At 44.3% G+C, this 25372-nt stretch overlaps 1 protein-coding gene across 1 annotated transcript in view; it reads right to left on the bottom strand.

Annotated features, from left to right (window-relative positions):
* The window catches only part of LOC147105502 (diphosphoinositol polyphosphate phosphohydrolase 2-like), a 34208-nt gene extending 9281 nt beyond the window's left edge, over window positions 1–24927 (bottom strand). The window contains exons 1-3 of the mRNA XM_086009917.1: window positions 24792–24927; window positions 9251–9295; window positions 6015–6099 (exon numbers count right to left, since the gene is read on the bottom strand). Of these exons, the coding sequence (XP_085866043.1) occupies window positions 6015–6099; window positions 9251–9295; window positions 24792–24845 (184 nt within the window). The 5' untranslated portion in view covers window positions 24846–24927. The remainder of the gene's footprint in view (window positions 1–6014; window positions 6100–9250; window positions 9296–24791) is intronic.
* Between the last annotated feature and the right edge of the window lie 445 nt (window positions 24928–25372).

A 25372-nucleotide genomic window follows, 5' to 3' on the forward strand; every position in this document is an offset into this window, starting at 1 on the left:
AGCATGGGTAGAAAAAAAATGTTAAAGCCCATACCCGCAACTAGCAAAATCTAATTCATTGGTCCAGCATCCACATACACGCAAGTATTTTGAGATGATGGAAATGTTGAAAGGTAGATTTCCAAAGAGTTAAAACTACAGGTTGTAGCACACCTCCACCTGAACTTTCAACTCCAAGCATTAATGCTTCGTAAAAGCTTGACCCAAGCAGTTGTCTTGTACATGGCCTCAACACTCCATACTGGACGCCCCGCAAACACAATCTTTCCCAGTCAGATCCTAACCTGCCAGGGAGCAACGAGGATTTTGTTCCCTCGATTGGCAAATAGCGATCACATACATCAGATTCAACAATGGCCCATATGGGATTGGGGGTAATATACTTGCATGGATTGAAAATTGGTTAACAGACAAGAAACCGAGAGTAGGAATAAATGGGTCTTTTTCAGGGTGGCAGGCGGTGACTAGTGGGGTACCGCAGGGATCAGTGCTTGGGCCCCAGCTATTCACAATATATATCAATGATTTGGATGAGGGAACCAAATGTAATATTTCCAAGTTTGCTGATGACACAAAACTAGGAGGATGCAAAGAGGCTTCAAGGCGATTTAGACAAGTTGAGTGAGTGGGCAAATACATATCAGATGCAGTATAATGTGGATAAATGTGAAGTTATTCACGGTTAGGAAAAACAGAAAGGCAGAGTATTATTTAAATGGCGATAGATTGGGAAATGTTGATGTACAAAGGGACCTGGGTGTCCTTGTACACCAGTCACTGAAAGCAAACATGCAGGTGCAGCAAGCAAATGGTATGTTGGCCTTCATTGCAAGAGGATTCGAGTACAGGAGCAAGGATGTCTTACTACAGTTATACAGGGCTTTGGCGAGACCACACCTGGAGTACTGTGTGCAGTTTTGGTCTCCTTACCTAAGAAAGGATATACTTGCCATAGAGGGAGTGCAGCAAAGCTTCACCAGACTGATCCCTGGGATGGCAGGACTGTTGTATGAGGAGAGATTGGGTCGACTAGGCCTGTATTCACTAGAGTTTAGAAGAGTGAGAGGGGGTCTCATTGAAACGTATAAAATTCTGACAGGGCTAGACAGACTGGATGCAGGGAGGATGTTTCCCCTCGCTTGTGGGGGGGGGGGGGGGGGGTCTAGAACAAGGGGTCACAGTCTCAGGATACGGGGTAGGACATTTAGGACCGAGATGAGGAGAAATTTCTTCATGGAGGGTGGTGAACCTGTGGAATTCTCTACCACAGAAGGCTGTGGAGGCCAAGTCACTGAATATATTTGAGATAGATAGATATCTAGACGCAAAAGGCATCAAGGGGTATGGGGAGAGTGCGGGAATATGGTATTGAGATAGAGGATTAGCCATGATCATGTTGAATGGCGGATCTGGCTCGAATGGCTGTACAGACAGTTTAACTCATTTTTAATAGCAGTTCTTTATTTTTAACCATCTTTTTAAACTCCTGTTCTATAACTATTTATTCCCTGCCAATCAATGTCCTCCCTTACTTTATGCTTTCCAATGGTGTTTATATTTAGGCTGGTTTCATTTATTGTAGATTCCCCCCCCTCCACCTTTGCACCTGCTCTTATTTTTTTTCTATTTCCGGTGACAAATGGATCAGATCATTGGAAATACATTTTAAACCTGTTCAGTTTTTTTTTTTTTTTTTAAATATTCATTCCTAGGATGTGGGCGTTGCTGGCAAGGCCAGCATTTATTGCCCATCCCCAATTGTCCGAGAAGGTGGTGATGAGCCACTTTCTTGAACTGCTGCAGTCTGCGTGCTGAAGGCACTCCCACACAGTGCTGTTAGGGAGTTCCAGGATTTTGACCCAGCGACTATAAAGGAACGGTGATATATTTCCAAGTCATGAGGTCGTGGGTTTGGGAGGTGCTGCCGAAGAAGCCCTGGCGAGTTGCTGCAGTGCATCTTGTAGATGGTACACACTACAGCCACGGTGCGCCGGTGGTGGAGGGAGTGAATGTTTAAAATGGTGAATGGGGTGCCAATCAAGTGGCTGCTTTGTCCTGGATGGTGTTGAGCTTCTTGCATGTTGCCTGGATGAGTGCAGCTCCAACAAGTGGAGTATTCCATCACATTCCTGACTTGTACCTTGTAGATGGCGGAAAGGCTTTGGGGAATCAGATGGTGAGAGACACACTGCAGAATACCCAGCCTCTGACCAGTTCTTGTAGCCACAGTATTTGTGGCTGGCCCAGTTAAGTTTCTGGTCAACAGCGACCCCCCAGGATGTTGATGGTGGGGGATTCGGCGATGGTAATGCTGTTGAATGTCAAGGGGCAGTGGTTAGACTCTCTCTTGTTGGAGATAGTCATTGCCTGGCACTTGTGCGGCACGAATGTTACCTGCTACTTATCAGCCCAAGACTTCTACCACCTGAATGTCATCCAGGTCTTGAAGCAGTCTATACCCGCATGCAGCATTATCCGAGGAGTTGCAAATGGCACTGAACACTGCAGTCATCAGCAAACAACCCCACTTCTGACCTTATAATGGAGGGAAGGTCATTGATGAAGCAGCTGAAGATGGCTGGGCCTAGGACACTGCCCTGAGGAACTCCTGCAGCGATGTCCTGGGGCCGAGATGATTGGCCTCAAACAACCACCTTTCTTTGTGCTAGGTATGACTCCAGACAGTGGAGAATCTTTCTGCTGATTCCCATTGACTTCAATTTTACTAGGGCTCCTTGATGCCACTCTGTTAAATGCAGCCTTGATATCAAGGGCAGTCACTCTCACCTCTAGAATTCAGCTAGTTTGGACCAAGGCTGTAATGAGGTCTTGGCAGAACCCAAACCGAGCAGGTTATTGGTGAGTAACTGCCGCTTGATAGCACTGTCGACAACACCCTCCATCACTTTGCCGACGATCGAGAGTGGACTGATGGGGCGGTAATTGGCCGGATTGGATTTGTCCTGCTTTTTGTGGACAGGACATACCTGGGCAGTTTTCCACATTGTCGGATAGATGCCAGTGTTGTAGCTGTACTGGAACAGCTTGGCTAGAGGCGCGGCTAGTTCTGGAGCACAGGTCTTCAGCACGATAGCCGGGATATTGTCAAGACCCTTTGCTGTATCCAGTGCGCTCAGCCGTTTGATAGCGAATGAATCGAATTAGAGTAGTCAAGATAGCTGCCAGTATACCACAATCTTTCAGGAGGCTTTTAAAAAAAACTGACCACCATCTGTGTTGCTCTCAGTCAGACCAAAGACAAGGATTCCAGCTCCATTTGCTTTATCACAAAGATCTACCTACTCTGTGCCGAAGATACCAGTCCCAAGTACAGCAGCTCTGCCCCATATGCTTTTATATCTCATGCCCGACCATGGGAATAGGGACTTAGCCATTTATCACTTTTGAGCCATTTGGAGGAACAGGGTATGGAAATCAAGCGAGCCAAGATGGACACAGCATGGTGAGGTACATAAATGAGCATGGAATGTGTTGATGTGGGCCTTGGTCCACACCCCTTACGATGTGTGTTCTAGCCCATGAAGGAGGCCACGACTGTAGCTCCAATCAGTTCAGTACTTTTGTCTCCAGACAATCAAAGCAATAGCCTCACCCGGTTACTTGAAAACCTGGGAACCAACGTCCAGGCAACAGTCTCAAGGAATTTTTAAGGCTGGTTGGTACAATGAGCCCCAAAATTTGCATATAGCACCGACAATAAATCCTGTGCTCCCAAACACTCCCTCTACCCCAGCCCCATTTGTCTGGTGGCTTAGGAAGATTGATACGTACCAGAAAGGAGAAGCTATTTCAGCATAGCTTCCAAGATGCCACGTGCAGTGTGACAATCTCAAGGCAGCAGCAATTCATTTTATGCCAGAACTTTAGATCCAAAGAAGTCAATTAACTCCCACTACACTTACCATCACTGCTAAATCCATATTATGCCAAGACCCACTTGAAAATGGAGCCCTATAAAAACTGGAACTTTTGATTCACAAGGAAGCCCAATCTCCTCCAGAATTTCAAGGCCTACTTCCAACTGTAGACTACAATCTAACCAAAGCCAAACTGGACAGCCTTACTGAATCAACTTACAAGGAGACAGAAGTATTTTCTATGGGATTCTCAAATTTCAATAAGGATCTCGAGGTCCATATATTGCCAAACAGTCCCCTGGGTACAATAACCAAATTATTTGCAGTAATTATAGTATTTTGAACTCTGTGGAGAAGTGCTAAATCCCCCAAGTCCAGAATGGGTTTCAACCCCATCATTCTGGAGACAACAAAGCAGCAAGTTTTCTGGTTGAACAGTACTTTCGTGACCTGGAAAAACAGAAGTATGTGCATATCTTGAGCAGAAACTCACTTTAAAATGAGCACTATCGTAAAAGGGCCATTAGCCCATCTAGTCTACCCTTCCAAAACACCCACTAACAGTAGGAAACTAAGGTCTACCTTATACCCTTCTAAAGAACACTGACCTAGTCATTAGAGTTATTAAACTTAGAAATGCTTGCACGCCATCAGACCTTAAACAAAGTAGGATTTTACACAGAAGGAGTCTTCATAATTTCAGCCAAATATGCACCGATAGCTCTCAAAGTTTTAAATGAGCTCCCACGGAAGTTGCAGTCCAGTCTGCCCTGCACAAATTATGGTGCGGTACACTTAATTGAAAATATTGCAGCAGATGTAACTTAGTGTTTGTGGAGCACTAGTTTAGAGTGTTTTGGAATCTTAAAGTAGAAATGCTAATTCTAAGAAGTACTATTTATACTCTCCACAAGTGTCTGCATCAAGCACTCCGTGGCAGGTGTGGTTTGGGTTAGATTCAGGCTAAAGTTTCTTGTACCCGGTTCCAATGTTCCTTGGTGGCATAGTGGTTAGCACTGTTGCCTCACAGTGCCAGGGACCCGGGTTCGAATCCGGCCTCGGGTGACTGTCTGTGTGGAGTTTGCACATTATCCCAGTGTTTGCGTGGGTTTTCTCCGGGTGCTCCGGTTTCCTCCCACAGTCCAAAAATGTGCGGGTTAGGTTGATTGGCTATGATAAATTGACCCTTAGTGTTAGGGGGATTAAATACGTGGGGTTACGAGGGTAGGGTGGGATATGTGTTGGTGTAGGGGTTACGGGGATCGGGTGGGATATGTCTCGGTGCAGGCTCGATGGGCCGAAATGGCCTCTATCTGCACTGTGGGGTTTCTGTGATTTCTGTGGGACCCAACCTTGAAAAAGAGTGCCCATTACTGGCGAGACTTTCACTTCACATAAAAGGTAGCCTTTAAAACTCAAGATTGACAATTGGTGCCAAATTATGGGCAATACTATGCTGCAGGTCGTCAACTGAGAAACGTGGAACTAGGCTAACACTACCAAATTTAAATTCATGGTAACCTCCTGTGGTACTGCCCAATAAGTCAGGGTGCTCCCCCAAGGACCGGAGCATTATCCTGTGAGACAGTGTAGTTTTCTGCTAGAGTGAAACAGTGTGGTGGTTTAAGGCTACAGGGCCTAATTACAGTTGGGGAGAAAGGCAAGTTTTTAAAACATGTAAACGCCTGAGTAAATCTAGCTTTATTTTTCCAAACTGGCCCAGAGCAATCAGCATCTCTGCTAGTTCCAACAAGGAGCCCCCCCCCCCCCGGGATAGCTGCACTGGACAAATTTCTGTGCTAGGATGGCATAATTCCCCTTACCGCCTCCAAAACAGGGATCAGATTATTCGAGTTTTAATTCAATAAGGATTTAATTTTTCTGTTCCAAGGTCCTCCACCTACAAACACAGCACTTACAAGTCTAGGCTTAACCTCCAGGCTTATAACACCACCTGCTTTAAGTCACAACTGTGACAGTATTACAATTGTGAAATTGACCTTGGGGCAGTTTTCTTTGGGGTTCTGTGTAATGTTACACTAAAATTATTGGAGGGATGACGACTCAATTGGGATGAAGGATAATGATTCACTGCCTGTTGCATCAATGGTAATTGTGAAAATATTCTAAACTCACCAATGTTAACTGAATCCTCCCAATCTTCCAGAATTTCTGTCACGACGAGAATATAGACATAGGTTCTGTGCTTTCGGTCTTGATTCTATGGGAAGAGAAAAATATGTTCAAAAGGAGTGAAAATAAAGAATCCAAAAACATTTATATTGCTAATGGTCCTCAGTGTTTCTGTGAGCCATGTGTCTCTCTCCATTCACTGTATTGGAATGGAGAATATAGATACACATTCCATGATCATGTCGCACTATTCCAGAGAAAGGAGCTAGATCAGAACAATGGCTCTCAAAAGGGTTAGGGAAGAGCGAGAGCAAATATTTATATTTCGCACTTTATGTATCCTTACTTTAATTTCACGAGCTTCGTTGGCAGATCTGCCACAATGTCAACATCAATCTCAAGAACCATGCGAAATCAACTTGACAAATTATGAGGAATAACTTCACCACAGGTCGTGACTTGGTTTTGTTGCGCAAATGGATACTTCTATGATGAATGTTAGTTTTTTTTTAAATCAAGGAGGTAGTTTTAAAACATGCCATGATGAAACTACATCCCTTTTGTGGCTTCAATATTAAAGCAGAGAAAGGAGTCAGTCAAAGTTGATTAGATTGAAAACTACATAGGGATGAAATGGGCCATAGCCTGGGTAATTGGAGGATATAGTAGCGGTCTCTAAATTGTCAGATTGCTCGTGTCATCCAGTTCTGGATGAGCTGAAATTTTCTCCAATTAAATATTGGGAAAACCAAAGCCATTGTTTGCGGACCCTGCCACAAACTCCCTGCCCCAGCCACTGACTCCATCCCTCTCCCTAACATCCGTGAGGCTGAACCACACTGTTCGCAACCTTGGGGTCATTTCTGACCCGGAAATGAGCTTCCAACCACATATCCGCCTATTTCCACCTCTAACATCGCCTGTCTCCGCCCTTGCCTCAGCTCATCTGCTGTTGAAACCTCATCCATGCCTTTGTTACCTCTAGACTTGACTATTCCAACACACTCCTGGCTGGCCTCCCACATTCTACCCTACGTAAACGTGAGGTCATCCAAAACTCAGCTGCCCGTGTCCTAACTCGCACCGTCCCGTTCACCCATCACCCCCTGTGCTCGCTGACCTACATTGGCTCCCAGTTAAGCAATGCCTCAATTTCAAAATTCTCATCCTTTTCCCCCCCAAATCTCTCAATGGCCTCGCCCCTCCCTATCTAATCTCCTTCAGCCCCATTCCACCACAACCCCCCCACCTAGAGATATCTGTGCCCCTCTAATTCTGCCCTCTTGATCATCCCCGATTATAAAATCGCTCAACCATTGGTGGCCGTGCCTTCTGTTGCCTGGGCCCCAAGCTCTGGAATTCTCTGCCTAAACCTCTTGCCTCGCTACCTCTCTTTCCTCCTTTATGATCCTTAAAACCTACCTCTTAGACCAAGCTTTTGGTCACCTGCCCTAATTTCTCATGTGGCTCGCTGTCAAATTTGTGTGTCTTATAATATTCCTGTGAAGCACCTTTGGTCGTTTTACTACATTTAAGGTGCTATATAAATACAAGTTGTTGTAGCAGTGAAGCAACAGTAGGAAGGAAAGTAAGCAGGAAATTGGTACAGTAGTCTTGGAATAGCCCAATGGAATAGATAGGGCTGTGTTGGCTAGGCTAACAATAAAAGGCCAATGAAACACAAGTCATCAAAACCAACAGTCTACAAATAGAAAGAAAGAGGTAAGGAGAGCTTGAAGTATAGAAAAAATTTCAGCCACAATGTAAAGTAAAATAGCAACTTATTTTTCTATAAACATTGGAAAAATCGAGGGGGTGCGGTCACTGAAAAATGAGCATAGCAACAAAATGGCAGATCTGCTTAAAGAATACTTCAGTATTTAAAGAGTGAAGTTGTCAAAGGCTTGTGGCTGAGGGAGAATAACTGTACATGCATTAATAGGGAGACGGTTCTTGTGGGCCAAGAGCACTAAAACTTTCTAAGTCTTCAGGATAAGACATACCCCAAAATACTGAAGGTTAGTGTGACGTAGCAGAGGGACTAACTAATTTTTCTAAATTTGACTGGAGCTCTACTGAACAGGAGGAGAAAGGAAAAAAAAATAATTCAACTAACAGCCACATGGCAGCAGTAGGAAAATTACTAGAGACTATAGCTAGAAAATAAATGAATACTTAGAAGTGCAAGGACTGATCAGAGGCATTCAACATATAGATTTAAAAAAGGTAGGACGTTTGACTAACTTAGTAAAATTTTTTGAAAGAACAATGTCAGCTGTACATGCACTGTGGGAGGTGTGGTGAGAGATGTATGCTTTCTGGAAGTGTGTGTAAACTAAAAGTGCCACAATTCAAGGTCTGTGGCATAAAGGGAATGGGACAATAAGGACTGAGCTGGCTGGAGTGCAGACAGAAAAGAGTGATGGTGAATGGATCTCTCAGACTGGTAGGTAGTTGCTAATGGGTGCCCCAGGGATTAGATATACAGAAATAAATAATCTGGATTTTGACAGAAAAGGGTGGATATCAAATTTTGCTGATACCAAATTGGGAGTGGCAGCAAACTGACAGGACTAAAGCAGGAGACTACAAAAGGACACGGGTTAAGAGAATGGGCAGAAAAGGTTCAGGACAGACATGTGTGAAAACATGTTTGGAAAAAATGGAAATATATCCTGATTTATTAATTTCTTATCACAGTGGAGGAGCAAAGATCAAAGGTGTACACATACATAAATCCATAAAAGTGGGTGAAGAGGAACAAAAAAACCATTAAGAGTACAAATGGAGGTTATATTGAAGAGGATTGTAAACTGATGATTGAGCAAAAACAATGGTTAGGCTACATCTAGAATAGTGTGCGCAGTTTCTGGTTCCTCACTATAGTGGGCTATTTGTCCTGCTGAATGTGCATTTCAGAAAGATGATGCCAGGAATGAGGTACCAGAGTTAGAAAGGCAGTGTGTTCCCAAACTGAAAATTGAGGTGGGATTTGATTAAGCTGTTTAAAATGAGATGACAAGGTAAATATTGAATTTCCTACCAGTGGAGGTTATCGAAGGCACAAGGCCACATTCTCATAAGCACTAGTACATAAAATGCAAAGATTAGAAGAAGCGTTTTTTTAATTATAAAACTCTGCTTATTAGCATGTTGGATGCTTTGCCACAAGCAGTGATCAATGTTCAGGTAAAGTTCAACAAAATTTATAAGTTTGAGCCTTTAAAAGTGACACTCACCTCAAATATCCCCAGTAACCTTCCCAGCTTTCCTTTCACACCAGCCTGCATATTAAAAAAAAGTTCAATAATCCACATCATAGGTTTTCCAAAAAAAGACATTTAATAAGATAGTCATCAGTTTTCACTGGTTTGCAGAGTGGTAGTAGACAAATTTGTAGGCCTAGAAAAGTCTTACATTTGGGTTTGGGATAAGAATTAGCGCAATCCCAGCTCCACCAGCAGCTCAGCTGGTGTAGCCACATTCAATTCCAATTTCCACCCTTCCCTCACCTTCACATGGTCTATCTCCGATTCTTCCCTTCCTCGACTTATGTCTCCATTTCTGGGGATAGGCTATTGACAAACGTTCACTATAAGCCCACTTCCTCCCACAGCTACCCGGACTACACGTCCTCCCACCCTGCTCCCGGTAAGGACTCTATTCCATTCTCCCAGTTTCTCCAGCTCATCTGTTCTGACAATGCCACCTTCTACAAGTGCTTCTGATATGTCTTCCTTTTTCCCTCAACCGAGGATTCCCCTCTACCGTGGTTGACATGGCCCTCGACCGTGTCCATTCTATTTCCTGCACTTCTGCTCTCACCCCTTCCCCTCCCTCGTAGAACGACGACAGGATTTCCCTTGTCTTCACCTTTCACCCCACCAGCCTACACATTCAACAGATCATCCTCTGCCACCTCCAGCGTGATCCCACCACCAAACACCCCCCCCCCCCCAGCATGCCGAAGGAACCGCTCCCCTCCGCGACACCCTGGTCCACTCCTCTATCATCCCCAACACCCCTTCCCGTGGGACATGTGGAACATTTTGTTCCCATCCTACTCGGGTCCCCTCCCTCGCCTCTTTTTCTGGTACATTGATGACTATCGGTGCTGTTACCTGCTCTCACCCTAAATTAGAAAATTTAATTCACTTTGCTTCCAATTTCCACCCTTCCCTCACCTTCACATATTCTATCTCCGACTCTTCCCTTCCTCGACTTCTGTCTCCATCTCTGGGGATAGGCTATTGACAAACATTCACTACAAGCCCACTGACTCCCACAGCTACCCGGACTACACTTCCTCCCACCCCGCTTCTTGCAAGGACACTATTCCATTCTCCCAGCTTCTCCGTCTCCGCCGCATCTGCTCAGATGATGCCACCTTCCATATTAGTGCTTCCGACATGTCTTCCTTTTTCTCAATCGAGGATTCTTCTCTACTGTGGTCGACAGGGCCCTTGACCGTGTCCGTTCTATTTCCTGCACTTCTGCTCTCACCCCTTCCCCTCCCGGAACCACGATAGGTTTCCCCTTATAACCACCTTTCACCCTACCAGCCTCCACATTCAACGGATCATCCTCTGCCATTTCCGCCACCTCCAGCATGATCCCACTACCAAAGACATCTTCCCCTCACCTTTCAGCATGCCGAAGGGACTGCTCCCTCCACGACACCCTGGTCCACTCCTCTATCACCCCCAACACCCCTTCCCCTGGCACCTTCCCGTGCAAGCGCAGGAGATGCAACACATGCCCTTTTACCTTCTCCCTTCCCACTGTCCAGGGCCCCAAACACTCATTCCAGGTGTACTTCTTGCAATTTAGTATACTGTATGCGCTGCTCACGATGCGGTCTCCTCTACATTGGGGAGACCAAATGCAGATTGGGTGACCGCTTTGCGGAACACCTCCGTTCAGTCCGTAAGGGTGACCAAGATTCCAGTCGCCTGTCATTTTAATTCACCGCGCCACTCCCACTCTGTCCTCTGCCTCTTACAATGAAGCTCAAGGAATAGCACCTCATTTTTCGAAAAAGGCACTTTACAGCCTTCTGGACTCAACATCGAGTTCAATAATTTCAGACCATAACCTCTGCTCCCCTGTTACATCTCTAACTTTTTCCAGTTCTGACGAAGGGTCATTGACCTGAAACGTTAACTGTTTCTCTCTCCACCGATGCGGCCTGACCCGCTGAGTATTTCCAGCATTTTGTGTTTTTATTTCAGTTCTGGGTGTGTGTTGATTTAGCAGACTTCAGGTGGGGTGGCAGTGGATACACTAGAAACTAGCCTCAGTGCTCGAGTTAGGGTAGGGGAAATGGGCAGGGGTCCTCGTGATCAATATCCTGGTGATCCCAGCTTCAAGTGTGCAAGTGTGGACATTGGACAAGGACAGGGCAATGCTTGCCGTCACCTAGTTTGGTCAATCAGAGCACCTCAAAGCTGCAGAGCATCAATCAGCAGTGCTGGGCCCTCTGGGATCGAGCAAACGGCTCAAATCAAAATGGCTCACTTTAAAGACAATGTTGGAAACAGCAGCATCTGTGCTTCTCCAAATTACAAGACCAGCACGTGCTAGATTTGGCCTTTGTAGCTTTCTGACCCTCACCAGTGGCTAGTATGAGTACAGTAGAGCTTTACAGTATCCTCTTGATCCACACCTCCAAAAAGATAAACTTTCTTCCAATGGGCGGTCTATGCTCAACATGGATGCTCAAATCTTTGCAAAGCAGTTCCAGAAGTTAGTGCCTTGCAACAGTTTATTAGGCACCCTCAATACTGGCTCAAGTTTTTAAAAAAAAAAAATTACAATCTGCAATTACATCTGATCCGATGCTAAAGAGGTCAGGGAGGTAAAACACCGGTTTGAACCAAGAAGCTAGCACAATGTTGGTGATCCTTTTCAGCTGTTGAAGCTCAGCCTTCCCCCTACCCCACAGTGATGTACAGGTATTCTAGTCACCAACTCGGAGGGCCTCATCCCAAGGCAGTTTTTTCTGTCCTCCACCCTCCAAAAAAACCTCGTCTATAGAAGCATACTCATTTTATTTAATAGACGATTTTCTACAACCTCCCAGTCTTTGTTAACACCATAAATTAAACTTGTATTTATATAGCGCCTTTAACATAGTAAAACATCCCAAGGCACTGCACAGGAGTATTTTAAGACAAAAAAATTTGACACCTAGCCATAGGGATAAATTAGGGCAGAAACATAGAAGATAGGAGCAGGAGTAGGCCATTCGGCCCCTCGAGCCTGCTCCGCCATTCAATGCGATCATGGCTGATCATCCAAACTCAGTACCCTGTCCCTGCTTTCTCTCCATACCCCTTGGCCTTAATATATCCAACTCTTTCTTGAATATATTTAATGAACTGGCCTCTACTGCCTTCTGTGGTAGAGAATTCCACAGGTTCACCACTCTCTGGGTGAAGAAATTCCTCATTTCTGTCCTAAAAGGCCTACCCCTGATCCTTAGACTGTGACCCCTGGTTCTGGATTCCCCGACCATCGGGAATATCCTCCCTGCATCTAGTCTGTCCAGTCCTGCCAGAATTTTATACGTTTCAATGAGATTCCCTCTCATTCTTCTAAACTCCAGCGAGTACAAGCCCAATCGACCCAATCTCTCCTCATAAGTCATTCCTGCCATCCCAGGTATCAGCCTGGTGAATCTTCACTGAACTCCTTCCACGGCAAGAACATCCTTCCTCAGATAAGGTGACCAAAACTGCACACAATACACAAGATGTGGTCTCACCAAGGCCCTGTACAACTGCAGCAAGACATCCTTGTTCCTGTACTCAAACCCGCTCGCTATGAAGGCCAACATACCATTTGCCTTCTTAACCACCTGCTGCACCTGCATGCTTACCTTCAGCGACTGGTGCACAAGGACACCCAGGTCTCGTTGCACTTCCCCTTCTCCCAATCTATTGCCATTCAGATAATAATCTGCCTTCCTGTTTTTGACACCAAAGTGGATGACCTCACACATATCCACGTTATATTGCATCTGCCATGCTTCTGCCCAATCACCCAACCTGTAGTTTTTTGGCATCCTCCTCACAGCACACACGTCCACCCAGTTGTGTCTCATCTGCAAATTTGGAGATATTACATCTCGTTCCCTTGTCTAGATCATTAATATATATTGTGAATAGCTGGGGTCCAAGGACCAATCCCTGTGGTACCCCACTAGTCACTGCCTGCCACTCGGAAAAAGACCCGTTTATTCCAACTCTCTGCTTTCTATCTGCCAACCAGTTCTCTATCCAAGTCAATACCTTGCCCCCAATCCCATGTGCCTTAACTTTACACACTAATCTCTTATGCAGGACCTTATCGAAAGCCTTCTGAAAGTCCAAATACACCACATCCACTGGTTCTCCCTTATCTATTTTACTAGTTACATCCTCAAAAAATTCCAGTGGATTAGTCAAGCACGATTTACCTTTTGTAAATCCATGTTGACTTTGTCCGATCCTGTCACTGTTTTCCAAGTGCTCTGCTATTACATCTTTTATAACGGACTCTAGCATTTTCCCCACTACCGATGTCAGGCCCCCGTTTCCTCTCTACCACCTTTTTTGAATAGTGGGGTAACATTAGCTACCCTCCAATCCATGGGTACTGTTCCAGATTCCATCGAATGTTGGAAGATGATCAGCAATGCATCTACTATTTCTAGGGCCACTTCCTTAAGTGCCCTAGGATGTAGATTATCAGGCCCTGGGGATTTATCGGCCTTCAATCCCATCAATTTCCCCAACACCATTTCCCTACAAATACGGATTTCATTCAGTTCCTCCCTTTCATCAGACCCCATGTTCCCCGACATTACTGGGAGGTTATTTGTGTCCTCCTTTGTGAAGACAGAACCAAAATATGTATTTAATTGGTCTGCAATTTCTTTGTTCCCCATTATAAATTCCCCTGATTCTGACTGCAAGGGACCTACACTTGACTTCGCCAATCTTTTTCTCTTCACATATCTATAAAAGCTTAGAGTCAGTTTTTATGTTCCCTGCAAGCTTATTCTCATATTCTATTTTCCCTTTCTTAATTAATCCCTTTGTCCTCCTTTGTTGAATCCTAAACTGCTCCCAATCCTCTGGAGGTGGAACTGGTTGGCAGATAGAAAGCAGAGTTGGAATAAACGGGTCTTTTCCCAAACGGCAGGCAGTGACTAGTGGGGTACCGCAGAGATCGGTTCTTGGACCCCAGCTAGTCACAATATATATTAATGATCTAGACAAGGGAACTAGATGTAATATCTCCAAATCTGCAGGTGACCAAAAGCCTGGCCAAAGAGGGAGGTTTTAAGGAGCGTCTTAAAAAGGAGGAAAGAGGGGTAGTGAGGCAGAGAGGTTTAGGCAGGGAATTCCAGAGCTTGGGGCCTAGGCAACAGAAAACACAGACAGACAGCTGGATAGTATATGCAAGTTGATTTGGGAAACTTAAATTTCAAGAGGGGGAAAAAAACTTTAAAGACCATTTAAATCACTTGAGACAACCATACTTCAATAGGCTCCTGTGAAGCACCTTGGGACATTTTACTAGGTTTAAGGTGCTACATAAAAGGCAAATTGTTTGAGAAGGCAATGCCAATTCCATTGCAAGATTTTGTATATTGAAAAAATTCAAAACAAATTTCAAGCAAGAAAGTCACAAATTTACAGGTGGTGTTTAAATTCCTCCCACCACAGAAACAGAATGCACCATTTCAGCCAACAACAGCTATCAATAGGTTCTGGAATTAGTTGCTAAACTCAGTTATGTGCAGATTAATGGCTGGTGTGGCAGACCAAAGGGAACAAATATACATCTGGCCAATTCCCCAAACAATGTGAAGGAGGATGGGAACTTTCTATGTACAGGAAACTTTGATATCCGGCACTGACAGGACCGAGCTGGTGCCGTAACATCAAAAGTGCCGGACATACCAGAGTTAATGTTTAAACATACAGAACTGAGAAGCTCCGTGTGAATCAACAAATCCTGTTGCTTAGCAACAGCTTCAAAACAACCGGCTGCAGCTGCAAGCGTCTGTAGCTGAAGCTGTTGCTATAGCTACAGACCTTGCAGTGCTTGACTGAAAAAAAAGCAACGAAAACTAAAAAAAATAGAAAACGGCTCCTGATTTTTGCCGTTAGATCGAGTATTCCGGACATATAACCTCCGGATAAACCAAAGTTTCCTGTATTGAATCACAGGAATAGGCCCATGTGCCCAGAATTCTTGGCACAATGTGCTTGATCACCACCCCATCCACTGGCTTAAAGATCCAGTTGCTCCACCATTGGGGCACTACGGCTGCTGTGTGTAACCTCTACAGGATGCACTGCAACGAGGCTTTTTCAACAGCACCTCCCAAACCCGCAACATCCACCACCTAGAAGGACAAGGGCAGCATGTGCATGGAAACACCGCCATGATGTTCCCCAAAGTCAAGCACCATCCATCCTAACTTGGACATATATCGCCATTCCTTCAGTCATCAGGTCAAAATCCTGGTACTCCCTACCCAACAGCACAGTGGGAGCACCTTCACCACATGGACTGCAGCGGTTCAAGAACGCCCACCACCAGCTTCTCAAGGGAAACTAGGGATGGGCAATAAATGCCGGTCTTACCAACAACACCCACATCCCGAAAATGAAGAGAAAAACAATTTCAAGCAATGGAGTAGGACCGAGTATGGTGCTACATAAAAAAAAAATATCATTTATGGGATGTGGGCGTCGCTGGCAAGGCCAGCATTTATTGCCCATTCCTAGTTGCCCTTGAGAAGGTGGTGGAGAGCCGCCTCTTGAACCGCTGCAGTCTGTGTGAAGGGACTCCCATAGTGCGGTTAGGAGTTCCAGTATTTTGACTCAGCGACAATGAAGGATCGGCAATATACTTCTAAGTCAGGATGGTGTGTGACTTGGAGGGGAACTTGGAGGTGGTGGTGTTCCCATGCGCCTGCTGCCCTTATCCTTCTAGGTGGAAGAGGTTGCGGGTTTGGGAGGTGCTGCCGAAGAAGCCTTGGTGAGTTGCTGCAGTGCATCTTGTAGATGGTACACACTGCAGCCATGGTACGCCGGTGGTGGAGGGAGTGAATGTTTAAGGTGGTGGATGGGGTGCCAATCAAGCGGGCTGCTTTGTCCTGGATGGTGTCGAGCTTCAAGTGTTGTTGGAGCTGCACTCATCCAGGCAAGTGGAGAGTATTCCATCACACTCCTTACTTGTGTCCTGTAGATGGTGGAAAGGCTTTGGGGAGTCAGGAGGTGAGACACTCGCCACAGAATACCCAGCCTCTGACCTGCTCTTGTTGCCACAGTATTTATGTGGCTGGTCCAGTTAAGTTTCTGGTCAATGGTGACCCCCAGGTTGTTGATGGTGGGGAATTCAGCAATGGTAATATTTGAAGAGGACCAAAGTGGTTATCCTCACTATTTTGTCCAGAGTAAATATACACATCTATAGTCCTTAACTTGAAGTTTCATACTGTAAGATTCGCAATTTTCAGCAAAAATCACGCAAGAAAACTGGATAAAAATTAAGACTGTTTATTGACCAAAGTAAGCTTGCACAGAAAAACCTTTGATAAAAGGGCATACAAAATGGCCGCCAGGCCCCGTGATCAGTTTATGAACCATTTTATTTCTGTTACTGCAAGCCAGACAGGCTTGTGGATTGAAGACAGTGAGCCCACGAAAGCCAGTCTCTGGGAACCAAAACTCAGAGCAACAGCATACATATTCAATGGATTATAAGTACAGGATGGGGCCCATCAAGATATGGGCGGACAATGTAAAAACACTTATACCCATTTATCGTACAAAGGAAAAACCGTTTAGCAGCCATCAAGGAAAATGTCCGGACCGATCAATATGCGAACCGAGCCACGGTGACAATGCAAAAGACATTGAAAGACATTATCAGCCAGGAAAGCCAGTTTAAGTTATCACCGGCTCCGTTACAAGACAAAGCGCCCCTGCAGAGATTTCTGCCCGCCAAAATTAATACAAAGACAGGACTATGATTTGGCGGGAGATAAGACTGTCCCAAAAGAGTATAACTATGGATTGAAAGTCCATCTAAGTTACTTCGGACTCCGGGTTACTTGAACAACTTCTTCTTCACTGCCACGGCTTCTTGTTGGGCGACTTCAGGCTTCCATTTCTTCAAGAACTTTCTTCTACGAGGAACAAACGAAGGGCGGACGGTGCCCGGATCGGCGCCTCTTCCACTTCGGCAGATCGATGAAAACGTTTTCGTTTTTTTTTTAAAAGACGGACGGTTTCGGTAAAAGGACAACGTGGTCGGTGTTCAGCCAAAACAAGGCTCGGCCACGACGAGAAGACGACGAGGGTGGCCCGGGTACTGGGGTCGGGAGATCATCGACGACCCAGGCCGACGGAGAAGAAACCCTCTGGAGAACCGGCGATCGATGCCACAAGATTCTCCCAAGTGCATAGCCTGCATCTGGGTCTGCTTCATGAACCCAAATTGACTTGGTGGATCTCAACCTTAACGAGCGCTCATCGAGGCTGGGTCTACCCCACCGCCTCGAGGGAGGAGAGAATATCGACTGCGCCAGAAGTTTCCAAATCCACGTGACGACGGAAAGCGGTGCCAAAAAGGCTGCGAACCCCCTTTCTCGCGATTTCGAGAGTGGTGAGCATGATCCCAAGTTCCCCAGGTCGAAACTTAGTTTAGGTATAGGGGAGGGAGTTAAGGGAAATCGTAATGTGTTTCCCCTTTTTCGATGTGCCGTGTGTTCCCCATTTCCATAGAGTCAAGTTCATAAATTTGTGCATGATTGTAGTAACTTTAATCTGTGCCTATGACATGTATTTTGTAATGCTTCAAACTGTTTAAAAATAAAAGCATCCATTTCGTGCTATTCAACCTGGTCTATTGAGTTCTTTCTCTGCACTACTGTTCTCTGCACCTAAGTCCAAGGTCTAGAACCGTAGGGGGGAGTGGGTCGAACCACTCCAGGGTAATTATTGCACGAAGCCTGGCAGGAGACCAGAAAGAGCAAGAGAAACCCCCTACAATACAATGCATTTTGTGCAAGATCCATAACCCACTAACAAATGCCTGCTGCAGCAGTTTCAAATAGCTTCAATACATGTCAATAAAATCCAGAGTACATAGAGTCAGGTCAAGGCAGGTGCAGTGTCCTGCAAACCGCTCAGCCAGCCACTCCCTCAACAATTCTTGGAATGGGACCTCTAGGGTTTGCTGTCCTAGTGTAAAATCAGACCGGTTACTTATGCAGCTCAAATGTTGTGTCAACTGAACAGCTGATTATCAATATACACAACACTATTGTGTAAACATGTTTGCAATATATACAGAGGTTTATATTTATGTTGCACGACATTTTTTTGTTTTGATATAAAGTAACTATCCAGGGTACACTGAAGGGTTTCTTAGCCACTTTCTTCCCTGTTCTTCTACCCCTCGTGCCTCCATTCCATCGTAACCCCCTCAGAATTCAGGGTTACATTTCTATCAATTATAGACCATCAATCCAGCTACTTCGCCAGTTTGCTTTACAGCCACCTTTGTGATCATGCTGCTGATTAAGCCAAGCAGGTATGAATTGCTTTAGTGTTAATTTGCATCACTATCCAGATGAAATTTTTAAAAAGCTAATTCAGAGACCATAGCCCAATTTCTGTAGTGGCTTAAATGGGAAGCATCATTTAGATAGGGGTCAAAGGCAGTTTGCAACCATTATATTGAGCTGAATGATTTTATACTGAAACTGGAGCCAAACAAACTTTTTTGTACTGAATGTTTTAGAAACCTACACTTTCTGGCCACCGAACATCTAAAATGTATCGCCACCACCAGCCTGAAGCTCGGGCCAATGCATCCCAGGTGTGGGAAAGGGCCTTTGGCCTTGGCAAGTGCTTTTTTTTGGGGGGGGGGGGGGGGGTGGTGGAGGGAGAGGATGTTTTAAAATTACATTAAACCTGCCACACATTGCTAGTAAAGTGCTATACTGGGTGGGACCTGGAGATGCAGGAGAGAGACACTGACTTAAGTGGGTAGTGGCCAGGTTTGTTGCCTTAATCACCCTCCTGTTGAGGAAATTACCCTGCACTGTAAACAGGATGGTTTTAACCAGGAATCCAGCTCTATATTATAAGTAATCAGTCTACTTGACTGCCAACACTCAACTTGAAGATTTGCACATGAATAACATCCTGCTTTGCCAGATAGGCTGCTGGAAACATTCAATAGTAGCTTTCAAAAAGGAATTGGACAAATACTTAAAGGAGAAAAAACTGCAGGGATATGAGGGAAAGAGCGGGGAGTGGGACTAACTGGATTGGTCTTCAAAAGAGCCGGCGCAGACTCAATGGGCCAAATGGCCTCCTTCTGTGCTGTACTATTGTATGCTCCAAGTGACATCTTCCAGGGGCTTGGGGGAGGGGGGGGATAAAAACTGAAAAAGAAAATCTAAATAGGTGATGGATAATTGTCTTTTGTTGTACCCTTGCTATAATTTAGACACCAAGTCACACAGGGATGTTCTTTTATGTTAGTGGTTACCAGACCATTTGTTTAAAAAATCTTTTGCTCAAATCCATATTATAATCCTAAACACTCACTTTCTCCACTACCCACCCCATACCCAGTTAGCTCCTTCTGCTCCAGGGGTTAGGACAGCTGCTCTGGTGGGTGGGAACTGCATTCCAATTCAGCTTTACAGTCTAGGCATCCAATCTTCAGGGGCCTGAAGATGTGAAAAGTAGAGTACCTTCAGTTACTTCTGGCACAGAAAGGTCAGAAGAGTAAAAAAAGATGGGCCAGGGAAATGCAGCATAGAATTCTTGTACCAGCACGTGAAAACTCCAACATAGCAGCACTGCCAATTTGTGACTGGATGGATATCTTCATGCCATGTTTCCCCAAGAGATCCCGAGGCTTCCCAGCACACCACATGGGATCTGCCATCATCTCAAAACTCTGCAATGCAAACCACTCACCCTTTATTGTTCTCTCCACCATTATGAATATGAGTACTATCCAAAGATTCACAATTTAGGCAGGTACCCAAAACTGTAGCAGTTTCATCTGCTGTTCCTTTTCGCTAACACACTGGCTTCTCCTCAATGCTGGCTTATGTTCATTTCCATCTTCAGTCATCCTGCATTAAGCTTCACTTTTCACTGAAACCAGAGTTTCACCGCTCACTTCCATTTCCAAATTACGATGTCTTTGTCTTCCTTCTGAAGTCCATGCGGTTATCCTTAGCTCCTTTGAATCGTCCAACTTCAATGTCCTGGAGCTAAAACTCTCACCTTCACTTCATTAAACTCATCTATTTCGATACTCAAACTTTTAAACTTTTGTTTTTCGGTTTGACAATCAAGTCTATTAAATCCAACTTGCTCTCTTTAAAAAAAAAATCACCATTCTTGACAACTTCAACATTCAATGATTTCCATTCTCTTCTACTGATCAGACTAGCACTGATGACCGTTTCCTTGCGACCCTGGCTGGCTTCAAACAACTAGCCGGCCTACCCACATCCTCGATAGGCCCTGTAATTCAGTTATTCTATAGTTTCCTCACCTGTAATCCTAATTTACAGTGCACTGGTGAGATCTTCTGACCACCACAATGTCAGCCTCAGGAACTCTACAAACTACATTCTATAAACCAATTCCATCTCAAGTGGTACAAGAATTCTATGCTGCATTTCCCTGGCCCATCTGCTGTTTTTTTTTATATAAACTCTTCTGACTTTTCTGTGCCAAAGTAACTGAAGGTACTCTACTTTTCACATCTCGACACTATAATGTGCTCGCTCATACTGAGCACAAGAGTGCACTCTCGCCCGAGTCTGAGGGAGTGCTGTACGGTCAGAAGCGCCGTCCTTCAGAGGAGACACTGAACCGAGGCCCCATCGGCCCTCAGGTGGATGTGAAAAATCCCATGGCACCATCGAGAACATGAGTTCTCCCTGATGTCCTGGCTAATATTTACCCCTCAACCATCACAAACATTCAGGTCATTATCACATTGCTATTTGTGGGATCTTACTGTACACAATTTGACTGCTGTGTTGCCTACATTACATGCTTTGAGACATCGAGGTCGTGAAAGGTGCTTTATAAGTGCAAGTCAGTCTATCTCATGAACTAAAACTTGAGTATAAAGTATCTAGGATAGCAGAACTCTAATCCTAGAACCTTTTTACCATTGAGCTATTCACCGAAATAGCGGGGGTTATCACCGTGTACTCGTTCTCTCCAACTGATGAACACCATGTGGACAGAACACTTGACCCAGGCTGAAAACTACAAAATCAAGTTTAAAATTAAACAGGAGCAGAACAAAAAACAGGTTTAATTTGATTATAATACTTCACTTTAGTTACAGCATTTATCTCAAAACAAAAACTCAAAAGTCTTCACTGTACTTCAGTAACTTTGGACAAATATACCTTGTCGGATATAATGGGCCTAAACTCAGGGCCCTACTAGCTCCTAGTAATAAACATTGAGGACCCGGCACCATCAGCCTGATTATATCCTCTCACCCAGGTAAGCACCTTGGGGTCTCAATATTGATGATACTATATAATTGCAACAAAAGTCCCTCTGAAGTCACACTGGTACAAAATGAAGGATTAAAAAAAACCTTTACAATTAATCAAAGCTGTCAATTAAAAATAATTTCAACGAGACCCAACTACCAAACACTGATCCATACCTTAAGGTTGCTTCGATCCTATTATAGCTCTGACTATACAAAGTGCCAACCACAACACCAAGCCTGCATCTGGCAGACAGCACCACCTTGCAGGAACAAAATACAGTATCAGAAGAACCATCATCCTTTCTAAAGAGGGTACTTCAATAGTCACAGGTTGAAAATTGCTGGATTTTTAACCTAGGCAAAATGTTGTATTCCAACACAAAGGCAGTAACAATTTTGAGTGGTTACAATACTGGAAAACTGTACCTTATACATTTTATTGGGGACTCAGTTTTATGACCCAAAACAGGATGGATGGTTCAGTCACAATCCCTCTCTTCCTCCCCCAATTAGATTTGGTATGAAAGTTTGGTTCAAGCATGCTATTGGCCGAGGTGTCTAATAGGAATTCTGCCTCTCACCTGGCAATTAGTTTTAAGCATCTCGAGCCAACTTAATTTCTGCATGCAACTTTTATAAAACTGATTAGTGCTAGACATTAAAAAGCAGCATGAACTCCTCCAGCAGACACTTTTCCTCGTTTCTCCACAAAACTGGCTCGTAGCTTCAGTCAGTGATCGTTTCCACTCTTCCATCCTGAAGGGGCCCACTTCCAGCTCTAAGAAAAATTTACTTTAGGCTCAACTTTCCTCAACCTGTAATCTAGATTTTTGTAAAACAGTATTTCTCCATCGTTCCACTGTGTTCGATCATTACGGCTGATGTCAAGTTTTATCGCTGCCAGATGTTTGCTCAAAACTCAGCCCTGTCCTGTGCAGTCTCTTCAATCTCTTAACCCCTGTCCACCTTTCCTGCTCTCTGAAAACAAGCCTATCCCATCAAGTATTCCACCTGCCCTAACAGCTTTACATCAGTACTTTCTCAATCTACAGAAGCCAACAAGTTATCAATCCTCTTGAAAGTTCTGGCTGAGTCCATGATCACATCTTGTCTCTTGCAAGTCAAACCAAAGGCCATCAACTACTCCCTTGGTGCCAATGATTTTGAAAGTGCAAACAAAGTTTAAAAAGGTTGAGATCAGAACTGAGGGTACAACTATTGGCAGAGTGGGACTCTCTTCTCTAGAAAAAAAGATAGGTGACCCGATAGATGTCTCAAATTCTGAAGGGGTTCGATAGGGTAGATGCAACTATGTTTCCGCTTGTGGGGGGGCAGTAGGTAGGAGTCCAAATCCGGGCCATAAATATAATAGACACTAATAAATCCAATAAGGAATTCAAGAGAAACTTTTTTACCCAGAGTGTGGCACTCGCTACACATGGAGCGGTTGAGGGGAAATAGCAAAGATGCATTTAAGTGGAAGTTACATGAGTGAGAAAGGAATACTGTAGAGGGATATGTTGAGCTAGGGCAAGATGAAGTAGAGTGGGCAGAGGCTCGTGTGGAGCATAGAGCGCACAGCTGGGCCGAATGGCCTGTTTCGGTGCTGTCAATTCTATGGAACTCTAGTACTTTTTCACCTATTTGTTGTCGGTATGTCCCCATATCTCTCCCACAATTCCTCCACTGCAAAAATGTGCCTTCAATCTGTTACAGCAGTTCTTGTTTGTATTTCATACTACAATGGTCAATGCTCCTGTGAACTTACCCCTATTGTTCCTTCAAAGCTCCAAGTACACATTCTTCCTCCCACTGCTGAAATTAAGACTTGCACCATCTCCTACTCTCATTCTTTCTCCAGACAAAGCTGTGGGGCTTCTCACCTCCCTCAGTCTTTGGTTCCTCTTAATATGCTCAGGCTTTTGAAAATTCAGGAATTAGTGATTTGCTGCTCTCTCACTCTTTAACCATGCTAGTGTAGAGAACTATTTGTTTCTGAATTTTATATATTTAAAATTTAAAACCTTAAACTTCCATTCAGTGTGAATTATATCTGGGAAGCCTAGTTGCTTAAAACAGAATGCTGCAGAATACCTTAAGATTGTGAAATACACACTTCTCCACTGTAATTTTTGAAACATTAACAGAAAATCTGCCAGTGGTTGGACCTCCCAATGAAACCTACTAGTTTCTAATTCTCAGAAGCAAAAGGTGCCTGGAGTTGAAAGGATGCCAAGCCACTGCTACACCGCAGAGTGGTCTCCGACATCAAGAAATCCCAAGGTACGAATGCTTCTGCTTATGAAGCGGTTTGCTCATTAGGATCCAGAAAGCTCGACTAAACAGGGAAGGCAAGAGCGCCTGGCTCAGCACACTTCTACTTACCAGGAATTATTTAACTCGCACCAAAATACAGATTTAAACCCTGCACCAAAATACAGATTTTAACCCATCACCAGTTATCCGCTTAAAAGTTCTAGTTCCAAGAGGTGTTTTAGGGACAATAGTAACAGGTTGGGTGGAATGCACTGCTAGACAAATTCGTGAACAAGATTATAGTAATCAATTTGCAAGTACTCCTGTAACCCTCAGAATGACGTTTGCTGGAAGGTAGGATTTAGAATGTGCATTTGGTGGCAGGCAGGCAGGGACAGCTGACAATTTCACTAGACGGAGAGCGTTTCAAGACCCAGACTGAATCATACCAGCAGCAAATTAAAAGCTCACCGCTCTTGATTTCGGCACTCTTTTGAATCCGAGTTTATCACGGGATTGAGCAAAAGCTTATGTTTAACTAAGCCATGGCACTCATGCAGACAGTTGCCAAGTACTGGTCAAAGTAAGCAATAGAACAAGACAAAAATTAGATAACTAGTGGATAGGCCATGCAGGGTGCATAAACCCAGCACAGCTAATACAGACAATGGAACAGGTGATTAAAACCGACAAAATGTTACAACACTGCCAACCTACAGATATATATATATAATATATATGTATGAATAGTTCAATTATTGCTGTACATCTTAGCATGTACAAAAGACAAAACACATCTTTATAGACCAATTATATGATCAGAAAGATAGGTTACATTAAAATAAAACGTCAGTCGTGCTAGCCTTCACAGAGCTGCACCAACATGTTGCAAGGAAAGATAAAAAGCAAGTTTACCATAAAATGCTCAAGGCAGAATACTTTAAAAAGGGATTATGTACCAACCTCTTCATACACCTCCCTCACTGCTGCATTACCCGGCTCCTCATCGGGCTCCATTCCTCCCCCTGGCACAATCCATTGGTCTGGATGACGACTACTACTGACTAAAAGCACCTGGAGGGGAAAAAAAACAACCACACAATTTGACCACTTATGCTCAGTTACAACCAAAGCACTCTTATTACACTTAACTGAACTGCATACAAAGAACTGCTGTTTTGCTGAATCCTGGATAGGTGAAAAGGACACAAGTAAATTGAATGCTGTGATTAAATACACACTTAGTGCCCAGTTTCAGCAAGATAGCATTTTTCCAAGCAACACGCTGTGCTGAGACAGAATGTTCATAACTGATCGGAGATTTGCAAGGCAGTTGCTCTGTTATCCAGCACTAAAAAGTTCAGAAAAGCCACGGTTTAGAACTGGACTAAAGTTCCTTCTGCTCTTATCCAATAATGTGATTTACTGCACAAATGTTTAATTATTTCAGTTCAAATCCAGCCCAGACTGATAGCACAAGACTGGAAGGGTCACAGGTACAGATAATTTAAAGTTACAATTAGTTCATAGCGTGCCACAGTGGG

Source organism: Somniosus microcephalus, chromosome 17 (assembly GCF_052327205.1).
Source record: "Somniosus microcephalus isolate GS21.2 chromosome 17, FLI_Smic_1.0, whole genome shotgun sequence".
Classification (NCBI taxonomy): Eukaryota; Metazoa; Chordata; class Chondrichthyes; order Squaliformes; family Somniosidae; genus Somniosus; species Somniosus microcephalus.